Below are 26841 nucleotides of genomic sequence, written 5' to 3' on the forward strand. Positions count from 1 at the left end.
CAAGGCACTTTGATCTTGGACTTCTAGCCTCCAGAAGTATAAGAAAATAAATTTCTGTTCACCTAAAGAACTCAACTTTAAGCCACCCAATCTCTGGTATTTTTTTATAGCAGCACAAGCAGACTAATCCAACATCTTAGACCAATTAAATCAGTACCTTTTGGAGTGGGACACAAATATTAATATTTTGGAAGCTCCTAGATGATTTAAAATTTGTGCAGGAAAGTTTGGGAATTAATGCCTTATTTCATTTCAAGTTTGAACTGTGATGCACCTAAGCTTTTCTTTCCTGTTACTAGATTTGTATAAAAAAGAACCAAAATAACAATGATTTATAGAACCACAAAAAAAAAAAAAACCTGCCTCAAAAGTCATCTGGAAAGGTGTTACCCTTGAAATATCCTGAGAATAGCTGACTTCCTCTGAAGTCCAATTCAGTTTTGCAGAGGATCCAGGCAGTATAGATTGCATTTCTGTGTGAGAAGAAATGGTGACAAAATAGAACAAACAGTTTGGACAAGCACCAGAATTTCTGGAATTGTTTATTAAACTTAAGAGCCAAGAAGGCTTTTCCCTGATGAAAAGATTATCTGCAAAATTCAAAGTATGACTGGAAATAGCTATGCATCAACAAATTGCTTGAACATTTAGAATTACATTATGGGGTTAAGACATTTAATCTCATGTTTTCAATTTTTCACATTTGCTAAATCATTTGTATTTTCAGTTACTTTCCACAAGGTCATATCCAATGCCAGAAATCTTGAGTTCTATCTGATATTCTTGTATTTTTTAAATAAATTCATTATTTAATAAACACAAATCCAGCAAGTGAGCTTATTTAGAACCAAAAGTGGAAAAATTCAAGAATGACCCTCTCAGCCACCTACTAATATATTGTTATTTAATAAGGTATTTTTTAACAAAGAAAAACAAATCTTGCTACTTTAATTCATAAATTAACCACCTGGTGCATTTACATGTGTTGACTCAATTATATTTCCACAAGGCATCAGTGAGTCCTGGGTCATCAACAAAGAGTACCTCAAAGTATGCACAAACTCTTCTTCCTTTCCGTACCCTGACACTCATATTACAAAAGGAAAAAACAAATTTCCCATTTTATAAAATGCCATCCTTATTTCATCTCTACAGTAGTATTATAAAGAACTAACTATAAATATAGATATCTCAGTTTCCACAAGTTCTACTTTGTAAGTGAGGTTGACAATAATGTTATATAAGAACTCAACTTTAAGAATGTAATAATAGCCCGGCCGGCATGGCTCAGTGGTTGAGTGTTATCCTATGAACCAGGAGGCCATGGTTCGATTCCCTGTCAGGGCAAATGCCCAAGTTGGAGCTTCACCCCCAGTAGGGGGCGTGCAGGAGGCAGCCCAATCAATGATCCTCTCTCATCATTGATGTTTCTCTCTGTCCTCCCTTCCTCTCTGAAATCAATATATATTTTTAAAAATATAACAACAAAATATACCCCAAACGCCACAACTTTTTCCTAAAGCATTCATACTATATATCTAATAAAATTTTAATCATCTCAAAAAGTATGGATATTAACCCAGCCAGTGTGTCTTAGTGGTTGAGTGTCAACTTTGAACCAGGAGGTCACAGTCCAATTCCCTATCAGGGCACATGCCCAGGTTGCAGGCTCGATCCTCAGGGTGGTGTGTGCAGGAGGGGCTGATCAATGATTTTCTCTCATCATTGGTGTTCCTATCTCTCTCTCCTCCCATTTTGAAATCAATAAAAATATATTTTTAAAAAATTTTAAAGGACTTTACCAAAATCAAGTTCTATCAATCTTAATGGGTAATATTTTCTTGCCATTAGTGTGCTTTTCAAATATAATTCAGTCACAAAGCCCAGGATAATATGGTAACAAGGTTATGCTACACTGAAGTTTAATGAACTTGGCACTGAACCAGGATACCTTATGTCAATCTTTACCACTTAGGGACTTTCCGACCTAAGGCGACCCCTTTTTTTCTGTGAATTGGTAACCTTTCTGTGAAATAAAAAAATATATTGTTCCATTGTTCCCGAATCCTATTTCTCTTTGAAGGAGTAATACAGCAGAATGGGGAAAACATGTAGATGTGTGAAAAAAAGGCTTGTCAATAACTTTGAATTCTCCAGAAATCTTAATAACAATCCTATATAATAAAAGCCTATATAATAAAAGTGTCCGACTGTTCGACCATTTAACCAGTCGCTATGACACTCACTGACCACCAGGGGGAAGACGCTCCGACTGGTAGGTTAGCTTGCTGCTGGGGTTTGGCCGATCGGGACTGGGCGAGATGGGCCGGACATGACCTGGAGCCCTCCTGTGGTCCCTCCCCAGCCCCCAGATCATGCACCAATGGGGTCCCTCAGCTTGGCCTGCGCCCTCTCACAATCTGGGACCTCTTAGGGGATGTCAGAGAGCCGGTTTTGAGGGGATGTCAGAGAGCCGGTTTTGGCCCAATCCCCGCAGGCCAGGCCGAGGGACCCCACCAGTGCACGAATCCGTGCACCAGGCCTCTAGCTTTAAATAAAATATGTGGTTATTTGGGAGGGAAATCAATTTCAGTTGCCTTATCCCATACATACATACACACACACACACACACACACACAGAATCAAGATGACTGACAAAAGAATTAAATAAAAGCCTCCTATTTCAAGATAAGTCGAGCATATATTGAAATCTCATCATCCCATTCAAACATATAAAATGATAAAACAAATATTTTTAAATTTTAATAAATATACAGTCATAGTAAGAAAAACAGAAGTGAGAAATCTTTATAGACCAGACATGGAAAGGTATTCCCTCATCTTCTGGAAGAAAAAAGAGAGGGATTCCACAATGGTAAGTAAGGACCAACGATGCACCATATTTGGGGTCTGGACTAAGAAAAAACAATAGGGCTAATAATGCGACACATATAAGTTTAAGAGCAAGAGCCACACAGGCCATACATAGGAGATCTGATAACCAAAACAAAAACAAAGACCAGACATGTGCTGCCTGCTTACCTGAGGGTTGGTTAAAGCCAAGTAATGATAGTAGCAGCATCAATGATGCAGAATGAGGGCTAGAAAGCCATGTCATATAAGTGAGGATGGGACTCAGAATTATATAATCTATTAAGATGCAAGAGCTTTGTATCTTGACCCCCACAAGCAAAGTTTAATCTTACAATATATAATTAACAGTTGAAAGCAAAAATAATAACACTGTAAGGCAGAAATTATGACATTTGAAAATGCCCAAAACAGAGCAAAGAAAAATAGTTTTGACAAAATTGTCATAATTTAAAGATACTTTGATTGTCTCTATCAGTGATGGCGAACCTTTTGAGCTCGGCGTGTCAGCATTTTGAAAAACCCTAACTTAATTAACTCTGGTGCCGTGTCACATATAGAAATTTTTTGAAATTTGCAACCATAGTAAAACAAAGACTTACATTTTTGATATTTATTTTATATATTTAAATGCCATTTAACAAAGATAAATCAACCAAAAAAATGAGTTCGCGTGTCACCTCTGACACGCATGTCATAAGTTCGCCGTCACTGGTCTATATAGAGGATCCAAGAGAATCTACAGATAAACAATCAAAATTAAAAATGAATACCATTTGTAATAGCAACAAAAACTATAATAGGAATAAATATAACAAAATTCACATAAAATCTTGAACATTTCTCAATAGTGAGGTATGATTAGATAACCTTAATAAGGAAAGGAGTAAAGAAATATTAAGGAAGCAAAAGAAGAAAAATGCATTTATTTTAACTTATTTGATCTTCACTTAATCGTCTCTTTATAAAATCTTGTCATGTGTTATGCAAATCTGGCAGTAAGAGACTATTTAGAACATATCAAAAGCCCGAAGACTAAGTATGGATTTACAGGGTAACCAATGACCTGTGAGTCCACAAACTCTTCTTTACTTCTAAATATGAAGCTGAAATAAATCTCAGTTTCCCCGTCTCTGAAACAGAAATGGTGATAATACTTAAGTCTGACCTACCTCATTCAAGAATGAATGAGATCATATCTACAAAATGAACTCCTGATGGAAAAAGTGTTAGATATGTATTGCACTTAGAGTTGTTGACCTTGGAAGATATAAAATTCCATCTTTTTAATCTTTGAATATGAGAATCTCAGATTTAAAAATTAAAAGTAAGTCAGACATCCAAGAGCTCACTGTTGTGAGTTTCTCACTCAATTTTGAGCAAGCCTGGACCTGTCAATCTAATGTACAAAAAGCACCACTCCTCACTTCCTTTCCCAACAAATTAACAAAGACTACAAAACAAAACTAAACTTTTTAAAAATAGGCTCTGTGATGCCAAAAGGGTGAAGTACAGGATAAAAGCTAAAACTGAACTATCATTACCATATAACCTTATGTCAACAGCAAAGCTATCTCCCCTATTTACAAGGGCTGTTAATTCTTATTAGTGTTTTGAATAATAATAATAAAAAAAAGCCATACATTTTCTGATTTGGGACAAACACTAGAATATTTTTTAAATTGAATGCCAAGCTGCATTTTAGTAAAGAGTTAAATTATGCCAATAAATATGGGAATGAGGAGATATTTATTTTTTATTTTTAAAACGTATTTTTATTGATTTCAGAGAGGAAGGGAGAGGGGAGAGAAAGACAGAAACAACAATGATGAGAGAGAATCACTGATTGGTTGCCCCCTGCACGTCCCCTACTAGGGCACATACCTGCAACCTGGGCATGTGCCCTTGACCAAAATCAAACCTGGGACCCTTCAGGCCAATGCTCTATCCACTGAGCCAAACCGGCTAGGGTTTGAGGAGATATTTAAAAAGATAAATGTGGTGACTTGGGGGGAGGGGTGTGGAGTATAGGGGAGATAAATAGTGATAGAAGGAGGCTTGACATGGGGTGGTGAACACACAATACAGTGTACAGATGATGTGTTGTGGAATTTACACTTAAAATCTGTATAATTTGCCAAAACCGGTTTGGCTCAGTGGATAGAGCGTCGGCCTGCGGACTGAGGGGTCCCGGGTTCGATTCCGGTCAGGGGCATGTACGTTGGTTGCGGGCACATCCCCAGTAGGAGATGTGCAGGAGGCGGCTGATCGATATTTCTCTCTCATCGATGTTTCTAACTCTCTATCTCTCTCCCTTCCTCTCTGTAAAAAATCAATAAAATATATTTTTAAAAAAATCTGTATAATTTAATCAGTGTCACCCCAGTAAATTCAATAAAAAGGAAAAATGAGATAAAATCAAAGTAATATGAATAGAAGAGGCAAGAAAGAATCAACAAAATAGAGACCTATATATATGGCTTTTTTTCATATTCCCCCATCTCATCATTCTCTTCTACTCTTTCTTTTCATCTTTTCTTCACTAGAGTAAGGACATGATAGGAAGTAGCTTCTAGACCTAGGCAAAAAGGGCAAACTAAAACCATCATGTTTCACCAAATAGATATTTATGATAGAAGTGGTTCTATATAAATGGATAAACATATAAATAAATTAATATATAAATGGATTTCTACATAGACAAGTATATAATGCAGCATAATCTATATATATAAAAGGCTAAGTGACCATCTGTCCATCCGACCATCTGGTAGACATGACGCGCACTGGCAATCTATAATAACAAAAGGGTAATATGCTAATTAGACTGAACGTCCTTATGGGTGTCATTCCGGACGTCCTTCCAGATGAAGGTGGGGCTGGAGCAAAGCCCAGGTCCCGGGTGCCAGAGGGAAGCTGGTACCAGCAGCTGGGGAAAGAAGGCGTACTCTTGCACAAATTTTCATGCATCGGGCCTCTAGTACATAAATTAATATAAAATAATGAGAATTTTTAAACACAAGAATTTATCTTAATGGGCATCATCCTTCAAAGTATAGAAGATTATTCTAATTCACAGAGGACCTCAAATCTGGTTGGAGGTATTTTATTCTAATAAGCAATCAAGAGGAACATAAAGCTCTGTTTTAATTAATATGTATTTTAATATATAATAATTCTATAGTATAAAAAGCAAAATTAACAAAAAATCAATTCGATTAGATAATGGAGAAGCCAAAGAAAAGTCAAAAATTGAAGCCTGTAGAATTATGAGAATGTTAGTGCTACATCACTGCAAGAAATGCAGCTATTATACAGCAAATTAGTTTTCAAGAAAATGAACCTCTTTTTAGACATGTCACACATGATTTTTCAGAGGGACTTTCAAATGGAATAATAGTCTAATTGACAATAAAAGCCAGAAACATGTTAGTAATAGAAAGGGAAAAAAATAAGTTTCATTAGCATAGAAATGATCATTAAAGTCCCAAAAGTATCAAAGCTATCTGAAGTAAATGTAGAATAATAATGCAGAATAATGAAGGGAAGAAAGTCATAATGGTGACTGAACTTTAGAATATCTTTTTAAAAAATATTTATTTTTAGAGAGAGAAAAAAACATCGATTTGTTGTTCCACTTATTTATATATTCATTGGTTGATTATTTTTTAATATGTTTTATTGATTTTTTACCAAGAGGAAGGGAGAGGGATAGAGAGCTAGAAACATCAATGAGAGAGAATCATCGATCAGCTGCCTCCTGCACACTCCCTACTGGGTATGTGCCCACAACCAAGGTACATGCCCTTGACCGAAATCGAACCTGGGACCCTTGAGTCCGCAGGCCAACGCTCTATCCACTGAGCCAAACCGGTTAGGGCTATGTTTTTATTTTATAATCCACACCCGGTGATATGTTTCCATTGATTTTTAGAGCGAGAGGGAGAGAGAAAAAAGCATAAATGTATGAAACATTGATTGGCTGCCTCCCACACGATCCCCGACCTGTGAAGGAACCTGCAACCCAGATACGTGCCCTGAGTAGGAACTGAACCTGCAACTCTTTGGTGTATGGTACAATGCTCCAACAAAATGAGCATCCCAACCAGGGCCATTGATTGATTCTTGTATATGCCCTGACCAGGGATTGAACCCACAACCTTGGCATATTGGGATACTGTGCTAACCAACTGAGCTACCTGGGCAGGGCCTAGGGAAATATCTTCTAAGTTACCAAATAAGCACCTAGAACATACGTACCTCCATAATAGTACTTAAATCATTGTATTTTATTTTCAGAGCTACCTCTCCCTATGACTTCCTTGTGACAAGATGTTCAATAAAGGTTTACTGGATAAAAGTATAACTAGTTAGGGACCAAAGAAGATAGAAAACAAAAAACAGAACACATACCATTAAAGAGTAAGAAAATAGGGAGGTTTTCTTGATTATTATTTATTAATCTAGCATAAATAAAACACCCAGAAATATGAGCCTGTTTGTATAGGAATTGATCTGAAGTACTCCAGGTCCAGAGAAAAAGTACCTTGATACAACCTTGATAGAATAGATTGAAAACTAAAGGAAACTGATGTTGAATGGCTCTACAATATACTAGTACAGTTCCCCTAAAGAGAGGTCAGACCTTCTTTTAGGCAGAGAGAAATCAACTGAGCAATGAAGTAGATATAACGTAGTTAAAGAACTAAATTCAGAGGCACACTGTTAATTTTGTGTAAGTACGTAATTCTTTAGCATCAGAAAATCTGATGGTTAATGAATCAGCCATCAGAGACTTCCTGATGAAGCTAATTAAAGAATATAAAGATTTGTGAATGGACCAATTTATTTATTTATTTTTAAAATATATTTTATTAATTTTTTACAGAGAGGAAGGGAGAGGGATAGAGAGTTAGAAACATCAATGAGAGAGAAACATTGATCAGCTGCCTCCTACACACCTCCTACTAGGGATGTGCCTGCAACCAAGGTACATGCCCTTGACCGGAATCAAACCTGGGACCTTTCAGTCCACAGGCTAATGCTCTATCCACTGAGCCAAACCAGTTAGGGCTGTGAATGGACCAATTTAAAGCAGTTTGAAAATATTAAGGAATGCTAAGTAAATAAATAAATAAGTAGTAATAAAGGCATAATGACTGATGCATAAGCTAGAAAGATAAGGGATTCAAATTCTGGTTTTGGACAATTTCTTTTGTGAGCTTCAGTGAGTCATTTCTGTTGCTAATTAGTAAGAATAAATAGCAATATTGAGTGGATGTTGGTAGTATTAAGAATCCTAACAGCTGAAGAGAAAACAGGCTAACGTTGGCTACTAAATGTGATTAAGACTCAATTTTTATTGTGTACTTGATGTGCAGAGCTTCCTCTTTGGACAAAAGCCATCTCCACTTCATCACAAGACTATAAAAATATGATTAAATAATCCTGACCGGTTTGGCTCAGTGGATAGAGCATCGGCTTGTGGACTGAAGGGTCCTAGGTTCGATTCTGATCAAGGGCATGTACCTTGATTGCAGGCACATCCCCAGTGGGGGCTGTGCAGGAGGCAGCTGATCGATGATTCTCTCTCATCGATGTTTCTAACTCTCTATCTCTCTCCCTTCCTCTCTGTAAAAAATCAATAAAATATATTTTTAAAAATATAATTAAATAAATATGCATATAGTTGCTTTGATTTTTAAAGTAACAATTACATTAAGTCAACATGAAACAAACTGTCTTAATGCCTGTATAAACAAAATAAATAGGTGATTATTCCATAAACTATACTCAATTCATTATCTTCTCTCTAGTATTAACAATGATAATAAAACCATTCCCTTATATTGTACATGGCTTTTAGTCTCATGGAAAATGGGTAATTCTTTACCTTTTAGGAAGTTCCTGTAGAACAAACCACCATAAATGCTTTCTGCAGAAGCAACTATAAAAAACAAACAAGAAAATATCATAAATAAAACAATTAAATGGATTTTATCTAAAGAATCAAATGGGAGCCTAAAAATACGGCTTATAGACACAACATAAAAAAGGTGACCACTACTAATGAGTTCAGTAAAAATGGAGGCAGCAAAGAAAAATTATGAAATCACATAACTGTTTGGGGCAGAATAACTTCTTGGAGATGGGACCAAATAGCAAGTCTTTTCACTTATATTCAATACCAGTACTGCCTCTTTGGATATTACTATTCCCAGTAGGAAAGGGACTTAGAAAGACTGCAAACTGTAGCTAGTAAATAGAGTATATCATGCCAATAACCCATATTCCAGTGTAAGATTCAATAAAAAATTTTGGCTTTCTTTTAACCAATTTACTCATTAGTAAAAAATACTTTATTAGACTATCAGGTAAGAATTCTCTGTATCTAGAGTTCTAAATTGGAATGTTAGGTCATTTGGAGCAATAATTCTTCATGGGAAGAAGGTGAAGGAAAAAGCATACCCTAAGAAGGGGAAAACGATGAGAACTACATGGAGGCTTTTTTCCAAATTGAATATGTCCTCTCACTGAAGAATGTGATCTGATAATTAAGAATCTAATCATCACTGCCAAATGTGTCTATCCCTCAAGAAAGTTGTATTCTTTAAGCAGGGGAAAAAAGGTTGAGAATGTGACTAATGGCTACTGTACTGAGTAGCACAGATATAGAACATTCCCATTATCACAAAAAGTTCTATTAGATAAGCAATGTCCTAGATTTTGAATGATCTGGACAAATGGTACATACTTCAAAAGGCATAAGTCCAAGTAGCATAAAACATTTAATAAGAAACAATCATCTATTTTTTTTCTTAGTGTTCCTCACAGGCATACACTGGCCATATCTTAAAGAAGAGTGGGTCATTGGGACAGGGATGGCATGTAGGAGTAGATCTATACTAGTGATTTGTGAAGAGCTAGAACATTAACAAGAAAAATTAACAAAATCTGTATGTCTTGCAGCATGTTCATGATATTTTTCAATTGCATGTCACACTTTTTCTTCTAACACCTTCTCTTAGTTTTAAGAAGTATCATGTCAACAACTGTTGAAAATGGGCACTTTTGGTGCACATGCTTAAGGAAAACAATCATCCTACACTCCATCCATCCCCCAATTTTCAGCTATACTTCTGTTTCTGTATTAAAGTGCTGTCATTCAAAGATGACAGTAGAGACTAATTTGTAGAACACATTTTTAGAGCAACAGCATTCCCCAAAATTCCCTCTTTAGAACAAATGATCTTAAAAAACAAAAAATTTTTAAAGAGCTATAAGGTCAAATATGTTTAGGAAATGTTATACATAACCCGTTTTGAATGATTCACAGTCCACGATGGCATATTAAAGGCTCTGAGAGGATCTAAAGTAATGACACTTTAGATTCCACTTTGTAAAGTATTTGATTGTCTTTGTAAAGTATTTGATTGTCTAACAGTTAGACTCTAACTGCTATGCTGTATACCTGATACTAATACAAAATATTGTAAACTGTTATTTAAAAAAAAACTCCTTGATTTTAACTGGCATTCCCCAAATGTAGATGACTACATTAGCTCCTTTCTCCTAACTCATATACACATCCTGTAGCACACATGGTGGGAAACAATCTAACAAATAACACTTGTTAAAGCCTTCAACAATTACTGATGGAAAGAAACCATGTAAGCATTTCTCAGCTTCTCATGGATGGATCATTCCAGTAATAAAATTTGCTGGTTTATTGGAAAGTTGAATTCTGTGCCTCTTTTAGAGATTTTGAAGAACTAAGCCCCAATACCTGTCACTTTTTAAAAATATGTTTTAATTTTTTTTGAAAGAGAAAAAGGGAATGTGACAGAGAGAAATATTGATGAGAGACAACACCATCGATCTTGCATGCCCCTACTGGGTATTGAGCCTGCAACCTGTGCATGTGCTCTGACCAGGACTTGAACCAGTGACTTCTTGGTTCATGGGTCGATGCTCAACCACTGAGCCACACCAGCCTGGAAAGCCCCAGTACTTGTGAATATGTCCTTATTTGGAAATAAGGATGTCATCAAGTTAAGATGAGGTGGTACCAGATTAAGGTGACCCTAAATCCCAGTGGTGTCCTTATAAGAAGACACAGACACAGATTAACATCAGGTGAAGACAGATGCAGAGATTGGAGTGATATGTCTACAAGTCAAGAAACACCAAGGGCCTGCCAGAAGCTAGGAGAGAGACATGGAATAGATTTCTCCCTCAGAGCCTCCAAAAAAGGAACCAAACCTACTGATACTTTGATTTTGGACTTTTAGCTCCGTAACTGTGAGGGAATACCTTTATTTTGTTTTAAGACACCCAGTTTGTGGTACTTCGTTACAGCAGCCCTACATAAGTAATATTCTATCTACCTGGTGAGACTATGACCACGTGAATAGAAAAAATCTAGAAGAATATATATTGAATGTTATTTAATAATTATCACAAGAGGTAAGATTATCAGAAACTCTCACTTTCCATAATATATACTTCTGTAATGTTGGAATATTTTGTGAGAAGCATATATCACCTTTCCTCCTACCAAAGGAAGGAAGGAAGAAAATAAGTACAGAGAGATCAGAGACAGTCCAGAGAAATGCTCCCTATACTACATGGGTTGAGGAAATCCATTAGGCTCAAAATACCTTTGGAATGGGTTTCTTGCCAAAAGATAGTGTGGCTCAAGTCCTTTGCTTTGAGTGAAATCAAGTTTATATTAGCAAGAGTTTACTGGATTAGAATCAATGCATAAGCTAAAACAACCATATATAGACCAACATCAACCTAGCCACATAGCTAACCATCTCTCTCATGAATGGTGGAAACTACGTCCAGTCAGAGTGGAGTTCATGTAGAGTAGAAGCAAACCAACCTATCATACCTCTCTTGAGGATGTTTACTGACAGGTACACAGAGAAGACATGTGATTATGGTTCAGGTGAGAAAATGTCTTGTAGAGCCTACAGTACTACCCAATCTCACCTGGGACTCAGGGTGATTGCCTCCTCTAAGGTTTTAGGGCAACTTCATTCCAAAGTATCCTTCAATAAATCTACACACACACACACACACCCCAAAACCCAAACAAACAAGGAAGTTATCACTTTACAAGTTCAAGAAAATTAGTTTCAGAGTCACTCAATACATTAGCTTCTCTGAAAAGTTTAGGCAAAATGACAAAAAGAATAAGTGCCAAATGGAAGAGATATGTATTTTCAAACTAACTGCAAGTTAGGATTATCAAAGTATGCACTATTCATCATTTTATTTCTTTTCTTCCTCCATTATTTTTTTGGCTTCTCCAACTACTAAAGGCTAGACATGAAAGAAAGGAGATAAAATATAATGTAATATCATTTTGCTGTAAAAGAGGAGGTGAAAACCAAAAGCAAGAGTGAGATTATTTCTGAGCAATTTTACCTTAAGCCAGTAAAATAAAGGATCCTGTGATGTCATTCTACTCAAGTTTTCCTATATGACACATTTGTAAATCTATCAGCAGATACTTATTGCATAATCATTTAAGTTTTTTAACTATGGAACAACCCTGAAGTGGTAACATAAAAAATTATGACTAATTGAATTTTTAAAATAAACTATAACATAAATCATGACAATCAAAGATAGAGAAATCAACATTTTTCTTCCTCCACTTACTAGTTGTTACACAATGAAGAGTATTTTCCTGTTGCTTAGAATTTAATGCTTCTATGGAAATCACTAGCTGTCCTTCTAGCAATGCTCCATTTGCTGTTTCACACTTCCAGTGAATTATTAAATATTTCAAAATCTGAAAAGGGCATAATTCAAAGAAAACACAATCTTCTTTAGAAATCATGACAATAAAATTATGATAATTAATAACTTAATTTCAAAAAATAATCTTGCTTGCAAAATGTCAGATTTACATTTGTTCAGAACAAAGCATTGTGTCTAAACAGAAGAAATAGCTTAGGGAGTGACCTAAAGGAGACAGTGAAATTCAACACAATGCCCAACAAGACAGGAAGTGGAGACACCAAATTGCTTTATTCAAAGAATAAGTTCATCTGGAAATAATTTGAAAAATTAAGTGGGGATTTGTTTTTCTGTCTCTTTTTTCTTCCCAAATAAAATCAAACATTAAGTTATGACTCATCTTTAGCTTTCATTAAATCAACATTTCTGAGGGTCATAATACTAGTTAAGAACACTGGCTCTGGAGGTAGATGCCTCTTTTTTAACCATGATGCCCCAATTCCAGCACGTGACCATGGGAACTTATTGCTCTGGATCTCAGCTTCCTCGTTTATAAAAATGAGAACCACATACGGCTACTGCTGAACGTGCAAACTGCTTAATACAGTGCCTGGCATGTAGTAAATGCTTAATAAATATTACCCATTATCCTATATAATAAAAGGGTAATATGCAAACTGACCCTAACAGCAGAACAACTGGGAATGACTGGTCACTATGACACACACTGACCACCAGGGGGCAGGCGTTCAATGCAGGAGCTGCCCCCTGGTGGTCAGTGCGCTCCCACAGGGGGAGCTCTGCTCAGCCACAAGCCAGGCTGATGCCTGCAAGCACAGTGGTGGTGACGGGAGCCTCTCCCGCCTCCTCAGCGGCGCTAAGGATGTCTGACTGCAGCTTACCTCTGCTCCCTGCTAGCAAGTGGACATCCCCCAAGGGTTCCCAGACTGCCAGAGGGATGTCTCAGCTGCCGGGTCCCCAGGGGATCGGACCTAAACCAGCAGGTGGACATCCCCTGAGGGGTCCCAGACTGCGAGAGGGCACAGGCCAGGCTGAGGGACCCCCTCCCCCCACCACAGTGCACACATTTTTGTGCACCAGGCCTCTAGTTTCTAATAAGCTCATCTTCAGTAGACTGCACACAGTATTTTAAGTTGAACAGATCTCCAAGATGTCTGGATGAAACATTCAATCTTGAAGAGATAAATTTGAAACAAAATATATTGTATTTAGTTCCATTATTATTTATGAACGTGGACACTCACTTCCACATGAAGGTACCATACTAATGATTACCCCTTTAAAAAAAAAAAAAAAAAAAAAAGCATATCTCAGTATGAGAACTTGGGAACTCAGGTCCTAATTTGCACCGGAGTTTACAAAGATGGCCTCCAGGCTTTGCAGTCTAACTCTCCTTCTGGCATCCCGGGGCTTCCTTATCCGTAATGAGAGCTCGCAGATGGGAAATGAACGCTGACCGGCCAAGGCAGCGGCTCTGCGCTCTGTCCTAGGTTCCGTCGCCTGTAAAATCTCATCCTCCCACTTTCCTGGATGATAACCAAGGCGGCAGGAAGGCCCATGAACTCTACCCGCCGCCAGGTGAACCCCGTGTGTGCAGCTTACATGCTATCTCGTCGGCCTAGTGTCCCTGACAAGGCCCGGTGCTAAGAATCAACCCCAGCCCTACCCGGTTTGGCTCAGTGGGTAGAGCTTCTGAAAGGTCCCAGGTTCGAATCGGTCATGGGCATGTACCTGGGTTGCAGGCACATCCCCAGTGTGGGGTGTGCAGGAGGCACCTGATCCGATGTTTCTCTCTCATGGCTGATATTTTAAAAAAAAAAAAAGAATTCAACCCGAGAACGGCTGTGGGGGCCATCATGGATGACAAGTGCCGCCGGCCGGTGCCAGGGGCTCAGTCCCACCTCCCAGAGCAGGAATCCGTGCTGTGGTCAGAGCTGGGTGCGGCCTTCCATCCCTCACCCTGCGGCTCCCGGCCAGGACCCAGGAAGCCGCCTGCACCTGGGCTGGCCGAGGGCCCACAACCGCTCCCCTCTCTCCCGTTTCGCACGGGTTGGTCCCGTCCATTCTGTCCACGGCCCTCCCGGCACTGGATGGGGCCCCCGAGGCTGGCACCCCTGCCCCAACCCGGGAGAACAGTTGCACTTCCTGGGCCTTGGTTTTGACGCGGGGGCGACAGCATGTGGCCGTTCCCTCGGCTGAGTAACTACCCCTCCGAGGCCCCCAGTGCTTCACTGCCCGAGGCCCCCACACCCGGGGGCCCCCACACCCGGGCCGGCTCCTCACAGCCCTGTGTGCGGCAGGTTGACCGGCACCGAATCCTATCGTTCCCGAACTTTCCTTTGCCCCCTCAGGCAAGGCCACGCCCCTCTGCCCGAACTTCGCGAGGTCTCCCAAAGCCCGCTTCTCCTAGACTACCCTCTGCTTTGTCTCCCTTCCCGGCATCGTCACCTCACACACAGCCACAGCCGTCCCCTCCATTTCGCACAAGGAGCGGCAGCGACGCCCCTCAGCCGTGCGTCCGCCGGGGCCTCGACCTCCGCCCGCGCTCGCGCCCACGTCCGGCGCACGACGCGGTTTCTTCCCGCCCGCGCGCGCGCGCGCCCCGCCCACCGGCCCGCCGCGCCTGCGCACTCGGCGCCGCCCCCCCCCCCCCCCCCCCCCCCCGCAGCCTGCGAGCTGCCGGCGCCTGCCCGGAGCTGCGCGGAGCTACCCGTGGGCAGACAGGTGGACGCGGGGCTGGGAAAAGCCCGCGGGCGCGCGCGGGGCTGGAGGTGAGCGGGAAGGAAGCCAGGCCACGACTCCTTCCTCTCGAAAGAAAGAGACTTTCCCACGGTGCTTCCAAAAACGCTTCCGCCGCCCTCAGCGGGGAGAAGACGCGGGTGCGGGACCCCAAGCCGGTTCTTGACCCCCAACCAGACTCACTCACCACTGCGGGGGACGGGGAGGAGGAGCGGGTGCCCCAAGTGCCCCAGGCCAATCTCTGGTTTCCCAGATTTTTAGCAAATAAAAATGCCGGACGGACAGCTGAATTTGAGTTCTAGTTTCAAAAGCGATAATAAAAACTCGATAAGCATACGTATAGTCCATGCAATATTTGGGACAAACTTATACGTTAAAATTTATTGGGGCATTTGAAATTCACAACTGGGCGGCCTGTATTTTCACTGGCAGCCTGTCCCAAGCATGTCCCCAGGCCTAATGCCGGGGTGCCCAGCCAGCCCCTCCGGAAGGGGACCTCGCCCCCAGGGAAAAGGCAGGCGCCTGCTTTCCTAAGCTCCCCGGGCAGGACAAGCTCTGGGGTTTCCGCGGTGTTTCTTGCTGAAAGGAAGGTAGTCCCTCCAGACTCCAGCTGCAGGGCTGGGGCGAGTTCAGGGAGGGGTGTGGCGAGTGGGGGTGATGTGGCTGCTGGTTCTTCGGGCAGCCAAAGGAAACCGGTGAGAGATTCCTGCCTGGCCGAGAGTTGCCCAAGGAGAAGGGTGGGACAGGGTGTTGGCTGCTTTCCTTCAGGGAGAATTCTTCCACCCCAGCTCCACGAAGCCAGGATTGGACAGAACAGGCAGGCAGCTGGCGGGGTGCCTGTCCGGTGCACAACCTTGGTGCTGCTCCAAAGAACACGTCTGCTGAAACCTGAATCACAGCTCTCCTGAGCCTGAGCTCAGCGCTATTGACCACTCTCCCCGTTTCAGTTGCTCACAGGTAAATCTGTTGGAAAAAGGTGGCTTGTATTTCTGGAAAATTCTTCATCATACCCTTGCAGCCTTGATGAGCTGGCATTTTGGGGGGAATCATTGGAGCCTTTCACTCCCTGCTCTCTCAGGTGCCCCTTTAGGAAGGGGCGCTGCCAAGGGGAAGGGAGCTAACATAGTGGAATGACTGCCTGTTGTCACCACTGGCTCTTTGTATAGATTTTTAATTTTTTTTTTAAATATATTTTATTGATTTTTTACAGAGAGGAAGGGAGAGAGATAGAGAGTTAGAAACATCGATGAGAGAGAAACATCGATCAGCTGCCTCCTGCACATCTCCCACTGGGGATATGCCCGCAACCCAGGTACATGCCCTTGACCGGAATCGAACCTGGGACCTTTCAGTCCGCAGGCCGACGCTCTATCCACTGAGCCAAACCGGTTTTGGCCTTTGTATAGATTTTTAACTCTCACTGTATCTTGTGAGACAATTGTTTGGTGTGTGTGTGGTTTTTTTGTGAGACTATTTGATGATTGAGAAACCAAGGTAATGAGGATGGCTCTATTGTTATTGTTAATCTTCACCCAAGGATATTTTTCTGTTAATTACCTGAAAGAGTGGAAGGGATTGGGAGAGTCAGAGAGATAGAGAGAGACAGATGTGAGAGAGACACATCGGTTGGTTGCCTCCCACATGTGCCAAACCAGGGCTAGGGATCTAGCCTGCAACCGAGGTACATGCCCTTGACCAGAATCAAACCCAGGACCCTTCAGTCCACAGGCCAACATTCTATCCACTGAGCCAAACCAGCCAGGGTGGATGGCTCTTTAAAGTCTTTCCCATGGAGAGAGAGTATTGGCTCAGCAGAAAATGCCCCACCTTAAAAATGGCGTTGGGAATGAAGGGTGGGGTCATGAAGGGTGGGGTCATGTGGGCCTCCAGCTCTTGTCCCTGGAGCGGGCCTCAGGGATGAACATGCAGTGGAACGCCCAACACCATCCTAGAGTCAGGCCTAACAGAGGTAGCTAGGGACACAACTCCCCACCCCTCCCTGTTGTAGGCAGAACCTAGGAAGTTAACCTTTGATATAAGGGCCTGCCATCAGGACTTCCACAGCATAAGCCCCTGTAGTCAGGCAAGGGTTAATGCAGGCTTGACATTTGGCGGGCATCTCCTCTGTGCTAAAAGGTCTTTGCTTTTTCTTATTTATCCTAAGTAATCCTCCCAATCTTGTATGGGAAGTGTTGTTATCATTTTATAAATAATGAAGTTGAGGTTCCAAGAAGAGATTATATCACACTGAGTTTGTAAATGGCAGAGCCAAAATCTGAAACAAAAATCCTGTTTAAGAAATATGTTTTTATTTTTTTAATATATTTTATTGATTTTTTTACAGAGAGGAAGGGAAAGGACAGAGAGTTAGAAGCATCGATGAGAAAGACACATCGATCAGCTGCCTCCTGCACACCCTCCACTGGGGATGTGCCTGCAACCAAGGTACATGCCCTTGACCGGAATCGAACCTGGGACCCTTCAGTCCACAGGCCGATGCTCTCTCCACTGAGCCAAACCGGTCAGGGCAGAAATATGTTTTTATTTATTTCAGAAAAGAAGGGAGAGGGAAAGAGAGAGAAACATCAATGATGAGAGAGAATCATTGATTGGCTGCCTCCTGCACATTCCACACTGGCGATCAACCCCAACACCCAGACATGTGCCCTGACAAGGAATCAAACCGTGACCTCCTGGTTCATAGGTTATACTGTCCAACCACTGAGCCACACCAGCCAGGCTGAAACAAAAATCTTTAAACCTCTCTTTCCACTCCCCAACAGCTACCCAGTGCATCTCCCACCTGGATGTGACTTGCCTGACTGCTTATCTCAGAATTCTATAGTATGAGAGCACAAATATTACCATGAGAAGCAAACACCTCTGTTGAAAAACTAAGGAGCCAGTGAACTCACATCCCCTCCTCTCCCACAAACTAAGGCTTGAATGAGCCACAGCATCCAGCCCTTCTCTCACCCAGCATTTTTTTTTTTCTTTTTGGTGCATGGGCCGGGAAACTGACTCCACATTCTTAAAACTCTTTTTACTCAGACCTCATTTTTAGAGCAATAGAATGTTAGAGCCTGAAGGGACTATAGAGGTTATCAATTATCTTCAATAGATGAAGAAATTTGAGGCCCAAAGAAGTTAAATGATCTACTCATTAAAGTCACCTTCGTCAACTAGGTCAACCAAGGAGCCTTTGGATGCTGCTCTGGATGTTTTCTGCCCTGGTGTCCAGGGTTTTAGCAGTGCCTTCAGGGGGCCGGCTCTCCCAGTCCTTAGACTTAGTGGTGTACTGATTCTGCTTCCACTCCTCCACTCACCTCAGGATTTTGAATAGTGTTTCCTGTCCAGTTTGGACATCCTGTTTATTTTCAGAAGAAATCCCTTGTCTAGCCAGAAGACACCCCACCTGAAGAGCCCCAGGTTGATTCTGACCCAAACCAAGGGTTTGAATGAAACCAGACCTCCTAGAGGATGCTGCCAGGTGAACAGTGACATTTTTAGGGACTGGAGCTGACTCTCCTTTCTGAATGTGCCCTTTCAGTGTATGTCATTCCTAGACACTTCTTAGGTCCTGCCTTATTCTCAGGCTCCCTTAGAGCAGTCGAAGGCCCTGAAGAGACTGACCCCAAGAACTTAGGTGAAAAATATTCCTGAGGTCCCCCTTATCAGACTGATGCAAAATGAAGTCCATTTGAGGGGTTTCTTTCACTCTAGAGAACTATTAAAAGGCTATTTCCGCCCTAACTAATTTGGTTCAGTGAATAGAGTGTCAGCCTGTGGACCAAAGGGTCCCGGGTTTGATTCCAGTAAAGGACGCGTACCTTGGTTGCAGGCTCCTCCCCTGCCCATGCCCTGGTGGGGGCTCGTGCAGGAGACAACCAATCGATTTGTTTCTCTCACATTGATATTTCTCTCTGTCTTTCCTTCTCTCTTCCACTTTCTCTAAAAATCAATGGGAAAATATCCTCAGGTGAAGATAAATAAAATAAAATAGCTGTTTCCCATACAGACAATAGGAAAGGGTTAACTTTCTCTCAGGTCCTGAGCAAAGTCTGTCCCCCACCAGTTCCCATAACCGGGTTTCCTGAAGTGGAGCAGGTCCCAGGTGCCTCTCCACTAATCACATCCTTGGAAATGGGGCCACGAAGCTCAGATTAGCTCATCCCGTCACCTTCTTGAGGCCTTCTCCACCTGGAGCACAGAATCTGGGGCAGCTTCACTACTCACCTCTCTCTGCTTTCCTATCCGGGGTCAAACAGGGATGTTTGTGCAGAGGAATGTTAGGTGAGGGGGGCACTAGAGGCCATAGTGGTGCTGACTTTTGTGCCACTTCTTGGGACTACAGCATTCATTCTTCCTCACTCTAAGATTTATGGGCAAAGTAAAGATCCTCCAACCCCAGAACACTACCAAAGTTTATATGACTAGAGTCATGTTTTCTTCTTCACTCCATTCTGTTCTCTTCCTCTCCTTCTTGAAATAACTGACAATGATACTGGATTGCTTCCTGTTTTTCCTGGCTGAGAATCACCCTTTGCACAGAGTCTCTGGTTTTTCCACCAGTAGCAGGTTCTGGGGCCAGCCCAGGAGATCTTATTCCTTTCCTGTTAGTGTCCAATTTCTCCTCTTCCTAGATAACCAATAAAATCTGTAGCACAAAGTGGTTCTGCCCTCTGTTATTGGCTTTTACCTTCTTTCTAGGCAGGTGCATTTGTCCTACCCGCTGATATCCACTGGGAAGGAAGTATTCTTTGTGGCATAGAAGCCTTGGGGATGCAAACAGCAATGTAATCTAGTCACAGATGGCGAAGTAAACCTATTGATCCAAAGGCCAGATGATCAACTTTATTTGAAAGACAGGCTAACTGGGACAAAGATTTGCCTTCTAGGGGTCCCACTAAAAAGGACACTGAGTGCGCGTGTTCAGTCTTGGGTCAGTCTTTTGTATGTCCACAGTGCTCTGAAGGACTTCACCAGGAATGCTGGTGTACAAAGTCTCTAAAGCTGGTAATATGGAACCTCATTGGGCTGATTTTTCACTGATTTCTTAACTTGACTTGATTTTCATCTGTTCTAGTTTTCAGGCCATTTCTATCTTCTGTTTCCCCAACTTTCATTCTCACCAGTTGAAAACAGACTGTGGGATCCAAAGTCTAAAGGGGTCAGGATGTCTGAATTATTTTCTCATTTTACCACTCACTTTAGGTGTTATGTTCTAGTTTTCCACAACTAAAATAGGAAAAGTCCCCCAGGAATGTAGTTAAAATAACATCTGTGAGACAATTTGAGAGTTTTAGAATCTTCAAATTAGAAGAAATCTTAGAAATCATTTAATCTAGTATTTCCTAACCAGAGGAACAATATTTTTTCCAATTCCTTTTCTTTATCCCCTCCCCTCTTCCTGACTAGGCTCTCTCTACCTCCTTTCTCATGTCTTCCTGGTACTCAAGATAGAGAATTGATCTACTTTGCACAATATATTTAGTGTGTATAGGGTTGGGAAACACTGCCCTAATTCACTTCCCTATTTCATGCAATAGTCATTCCAACAGTCCTGACAAGATGATATCTAGCTTTTAATTAAATATCTAGTGTTGGGAAATTCGCCACCTCAGAATCAACCCATTCCAGTTCTGGACAGCAGTGATTTGGTGGAGACTTTTTTCATTTTCTTGAATTGAAACCACAGAAAACTCATCTAATCCTTTTGTAAAAGGGAGTGGGGAATACTCAGGATTGTTCTTGTTAACTTGTCACAGTGGTTCAGGCCTGGCCTGAGTGATTATATTCCAGATGTAATGTGCTTTGTACACGAGCTGTGTTCCTAAAACATCATACAAACCCAATTTTGTGTGAATCAAATCATTTTAGACATACTGGGAAGTTGACTATTTTTTTAAAAAAAAACAACTTGTTTTCAGTTCTCTCATAAACTGAAGAATACCTTTGCAATACAAATAACCTCTCCCATTAACCTTTTACGCAAATCTAGATTTTCCTACATCATTACAGGCACACCTCATTTTGTTACACTTCACTTTATAGTGCTTCAAGGATGTTGTGTTTTTACAAATTGTCTTATAATTTTTTTTTACAGACTGAAGGCAAGACCCTCCACCAGCAAAAAGATTACAGCTTCCTTTACTGCAATGCTTGCTTTACTGCATTGGTCTGGAACTAAGCCTGTAACATCTCTGAGGTATGCCTGTATGTTTTACTTAAGGCAAGAGTTGCCTACATAAAAAACAAGGAAAATAATGCTCCTTATCAGACATCAGGCACCTGACATGCATTATTTAATTTCTTACCACAACTTCTTTAAAATTATCTCCTATTTACAGATGAGAAAACCAAGGCTCAGAGAAATGAAATAATTTGTTCAAGGTCACACAATTATAATGTGATGGGCCAGGATTTCAACAAGGCCATAAGACTCCAGAGTCTTGTTTCTAACCACCAGGAAGTTTTGGGTGCCACTAATAGTTGAAGAATAATAATGCCACGGTACAAGTAAATTAAGTTACAATACAGAAAACTGACCTAAAATTTCTATATTTCAAAGATGTGTACTAAATCTACTTTTGTTGGGTTCTAGCACTGTAGGTTTCCCGGCACAATTCACATTTTCCAGTGCAATTTGATTAAGGAACCCCAAAGACTTCCCTTCAGCTATTGGTAGTAAGCAGATGCTACCCAAATTTATTTCAGGTATACGGGTATGATCAGACATTTTTTCAAGGGGTCTGTATTACCAGGGATTTGTGGCATATGCTTCTTAGAAGATAGGAGTGGTTCGTTATTGACAGGTTAAAATAAAATGTATTGAGAATCCTGGTTGATCCCAGCCTGCTCCTAGAAGGATTAGAACCATTAAAATGGGTTATTAGGCCCAGTTTTTAATAGTGTTTAGGTTTGGAACTTAAAAATAGTTTTAGCGAGATGGTCCATAAAATAGTGCTGTTTTAAATCCAAGTTGGACAAGGATAAATGGATGTAATACTTTTGTGTCCTCAGAGCAATTCCATTTTCTTCACTTTAGTCAACAACAGCGTTGACTCACAACCTTGCTCAGTTCAGAACACATCCCTCAGGGCTCCTAGAACCCCAGACTTTTCTACACTGTGTAAGAGGGCTCCAGGTAAGATTCTCTTCTGTCCTCCAGGCCCCACCTCCCCACACCCTACCATCAGAATGCCCCGTTTGACTTAAGACTCTCCCTTGGCTCATCTGCAGACTTTCACTTTCAAATACATGATTATTCTTTGCAAATTATGTCCTGAGCTGGTGTTACACTGGCCTGCGGTCCACGGTAGTCACAGGAAGTCACGTCTGTCCTTGTGAGGTGCTGGCACTCCCCTTGCAAGCCAACCTTTCTGACCTTTACCTGTTTATCAGACTTATTTGCAATCTCAATCACAGACTCCAATGAGGAAATATGTAATTTTCTTTAGTTCTCAACTTAGTTCTTCGGACCCCATTTCTACTAGTGGCAGAAAAATGATAAACCTGGAAAATGCCAACTCAAGACAACTCAATCATTTCAAGTGGTATATGCAGTTTCTTAGGGTTCTCCTCCCTGTCCCCTTCCCTTCATGATGTTCTAGTTCGGGATTTATGGAGCATTCTGATATTGGGGGAAGGTGAGGAAAGGTCGTGTGCCATCTTCTGTCTCTCTTACCTAACTGATAAAGAGTAGCTTCCTTGACCAGCTGGGGTGGTTCAGTGGTTGAGCATCGACCCATGAATCAGGAGGTTATAGTTCTATTCCTGGTCAGGGCACATGCCCCATTTGTAGCCTGCATCCTCAGTAGGGGGCTTGCAAGAGGCAGGCAATTGATGATTCTCTCTCATCATTGCTATTCCTATCTCTCTCTTCCTCTCTCTTAAATCAATAAAAATATATTTTTTAAAATATATTTTAAAAAATCATGTCCCAAGTTGGCATAACCCTGGCCTGCTGGTCCACTGGGCCCCTTCTGCCCGCTATTGTTTGCATCTAAACTCTTGCTCTCTTTTCTCAATTCTTCACTTGGCCTTGGCCATTGGGCTCTATGACCAGGGCATCTGCGGAAGAGCTCCTTGGCAGGTGGGACCTGTGGTCTTGGTGTAGACAGCGCAGTCATTGCTTCATGGCGAGCTTGGTGGCTCCCATCTCAGCAATTCCCGGTGCTACTGAACCTCCATCTGTTCCCTAGGTTGGTCAGGTACCCCTCAGCCTCTACTGGGGTGTTCTCACCCCCCCCCCCTACACACACACCAAAGCAATCCCCACAGGCACCCTGGCTTTCAATTTTCAGGTCACACTCATATTCCTTCTGGTGGGGGGGGGGGGGGGTGGGGCGGAACTGAGGAACTTTCCAGATTGCCTCCAAACATCAAGGAGCCAAGGAGAATCAGGCTTAGGAAGTGAGAAGGCTGGAGGTGGTGAGGAGATGGAATTTATCTCAGACCTGCTGTGCCTACACAGGCGACAACGCCATTTGTACTCTGTGGTGATTGCCCCTGTTGGCATAGGGTACTTTGAAAGGCTGTGAGTTCCAGGAATTATATGGAGCATAAGCCTCTTCTGTCCACTACTGTTTTCATCTAAACTCTTGCTCTCCTCTCTCAATCTTTTTCAGTTCTGCTCCAAGCTCTAAAAGGATTATATTTTCCGTGCAGATGGGAACCTTACATATTCTTTCCAATTCAACAGTTGATGGCATAAATTCTGAGCTTTGGGTTTATCAGGTTCTGTCTCTTGATATTTAACAGGAAGCTTCTGCAGAAAAATAAAACAGTCCCTTTCTTCCTGGCCTGAATTCATCACACATTCTCTCTTGCCCTCTGTTTCCCCTTCCACTGCCCTTCTCTCCATTTCTCACATACCCCATGCATCCTGCAGCATCAGGCCTGGTACCCACACACTCTGTGTCCCTGTAGCTGAGAACATGACTCAAGTGTCAGACTGTCTGGGTTAATTAAAATCCCAGCTCTACCCCTGCCTGCTTCAATGACACTGGGTAAGTCACTCAACCTCTCAATGACTCTGTTTCCTCTTCTGTAAAATGGAGTTAATCCTCAGAGTTGTTATAAGAATTAAGTGAAATATGTCAAGTGCTAGAAGGATAATTCCCAATTAATGTTAGTGGCCATTCTTCTTCATTCTCTGCCTGGTTAATGCTCTCATATTTCAGATCTAGCTCAGATGATCTGACCTTTCTAACCAGGTTATAACTCACTGTTTTATTCTCACATAGCATCCTGACCTTTTCATTCATGACACTCATTATCCTTTATGATTATAAACCTGAGTATAGAGCCCTGGCCAGGTGGCTCAGTTGGTTGGAGCGTCATCCCATACACCAAAAGCTCTCAGGTTCAATTCCCCATCAGGGCACATACCTAGGTTTCAGGTTTGAACCCTGGGGCATGTGCTCTCTCATCTCTCTCTCTCTCTCTCTCTCTCTCTCTCTCTCTCTCTTTCCTTCTTTCTCTCTTTCTCCCTTTCTTCTTCTCTCTAAAAATCAATAAACTCCAAGAGGATAGAGACAGTGTCCATTTTACTCATCATTGGATCCCCAGATCCAGCACAGTGCCTGGCACATAAGCCAGATAGTTTTTGAATGAATGTTTGATTAAATGAATGTTTGTCAGTGCAAATGATTCAAGAAGATTGTGATCATGAAGAGTAAGGGCAATGTGAAGAAAGATTGGGGTTTCTTGCTTATTAAAGCCAGCAAGTACTTGAGCTTGTTTAAATGCTGATGAGAATGAGCTAGTAGAGAGGGAGCTCACCAGAAGAAATTCGAGCCATGAGGCTGTGGGAGGGGAGGGGATTTAGGGAAAGAGCCAGAAGAATCAGTGTCAGACAGAAGGAGGTAAGAATTCAGCTGGACTTGTAGGTTTAGTGGCAGGAAATCCTACCAAGACCTTTCCATGAGTCTTGGTAATGTAAGCAGAAAATCTGGATTCTCTGGGAAGCTCGGCATACTTGGTGGACATCATTTAATTCACTTTTGCAACTCATGTAAAAAGGACGTGGACATTTTCTTCATCCTTGACTGTACTGACACACTACAGAGCAAAATAACAAGTTTCCAAAGCAACTTGGTAACAGAGCTGAGACAAGTGATCTGTGTGTTCTCTTTATGGAGAACACTTCCTCCCCAAATTGGGAAAGAGTATGGCAAAATGATAACATGGTAAATAATCATCGCTGACACTGGTTGAGTACTTGCTCTGTGCCAGGCAGTGTTCTAGTACTTCACCTGCAATAACTCATTTGATGCCGACATTATGATACCATTTTACAGGTGAGGAAACCGAATCCCAGGGAGATTAAGTATCTTGCCCAAGGTCAAAGGCTAGTGGCAAAACTAGGTTTTACACCCAAAGAGCCTGACTCCAAAATGGATGATTTTAACTACACTGCTAAACTCTCTTTCTAGCAGAGGGGAAAGAATGTATTAGGAATCAAAAGAGTTGAGTAGGCCCTGGCTGGGTGGCTCAGGTGGTTAGAGCATCATCCTGATACACCAAGGTTGTGGATTCAATCTCTGGTCAGGACATATATAAGAAGCAACCATTGAATGCATAAGTAAGTGGGACAACGAATGTTTGCTCATCAATAAAGTGAGAATGATGCTTACTTTGCAAGTCTTTTTAAAGGATTATGAAATGTTGAAAATGGGAGCTCACTATACAAAAGCATTATTATTATTATTATTATTATTATTATGCTAATTAGAAGACCTAATATCCTTGCCTTCTAATTGGGTCGCAATCTAATAGGCTGTTGTTGAGACCCATAACCAGTACAGCAGCAGAGGTTTGGGGTTCTGGCTCCTTGGGCAGATCAGCTGATTCTCATCCCATCAGCTTTAACATCCCTGATGGAGCCTCTTTGATGACATAAAGCACACCTCAGTGTCCCCTCCCCCATGAACACATTCACTCCTACCTCTGGGAACTGTTACAGCTTATGCCTTCACTTCTTTGATTCCATTGCCTGAAGGAGTGACTGTTTTAAAAAAATAAGTAATAAATAGCCTGATTACAGCTAATATTGAGGTATACCCAACAAGGCCAAGTTCCAATTTGGTGGTAGATTCACTGTTCCAGTTTAGAATCAGACTATCAGAGCTAAAAAAGAACATCAAGGTCATCTTTTAATGCAACTCCCTGACCTTCCTTCCAACCCATTTTATAGACTAGGAAAACCAAGGTCAGGAAGGTGAGATGACACAACTAGTTAGGATTGGTAAAAGAACTTTTTAAAATAAATATATATTTTTAAATATATTTTTATTGATTTTAGAGAGGAAGGGAGAGGGAGACAGAGATAGAAACATCAATAATGAAAGAGAATCATTGATTGGCTGCCTCCTGTATGCCCCCTACTGGGGATCAGGCCTGCAACCCAGGTATGTGCCCTGACTTGACCAGAAATCCAACAGTGATCTCCA

General features: G+C 41.5%; 1 protein-coding gene and 1 long non-coding RNA gene across 2 annotated transcripts in view; one reads left to right on the forward strand and one right to left on the reverse strand.

The window, feature by feature from the left end:
* Positions 1-15229, reverse strand: part of CUNH11orf80 (chromosome unknown C11orf80 homolog) — a 50082-nt gene extending 34853 nt beyond the window's left edge. The window contains 4 exon segments of the mRNA XM_036326502.1: positions 364-473; positions 8766-8819; positions 12545-12677; positions 15095-15229. Of these exon segments, the coding sequence (XP_036182395.1) occupies positions 364-473; positions 8766-8819; positions 12545-12677; positions 15095-15124 (327 nt within the window). The 5' untranslated portion in view covers positions 15125-15229.
* Positions 15230-15314: 85 nt separating this feature from the next.
* LOC118665244 lies at positions 15315-22027 on the forward strand. The gene is made up of 4 exons (XR_004970598.1): positions 15315-15525; positions 16174-16342; positions 21492-21593; positions 21736-22027. It is a non-coding gene; the product is annotated as an uncharacterized LOC118665244 (long non-coding RNA).
* Positions 22028-26841: the final 4814 nt, after the last annotated feature.

Source organism: Myotis myotis, unplaced genomic scaffold (assembly GCF_014108235.1).
Source record: "Myotis myotis isolate mMyoMyo1 unplaced genomic scaffold, mMyoMyo1.p scaffold_m19_p_10, whole genome shotgun sequence".
Taxonomy (NCBI): Eukaryota; Metazoa; Chordata; class Mammalia; order Chiroptera; family Vespertilionidae; genus Myotis; species Myotis myotis.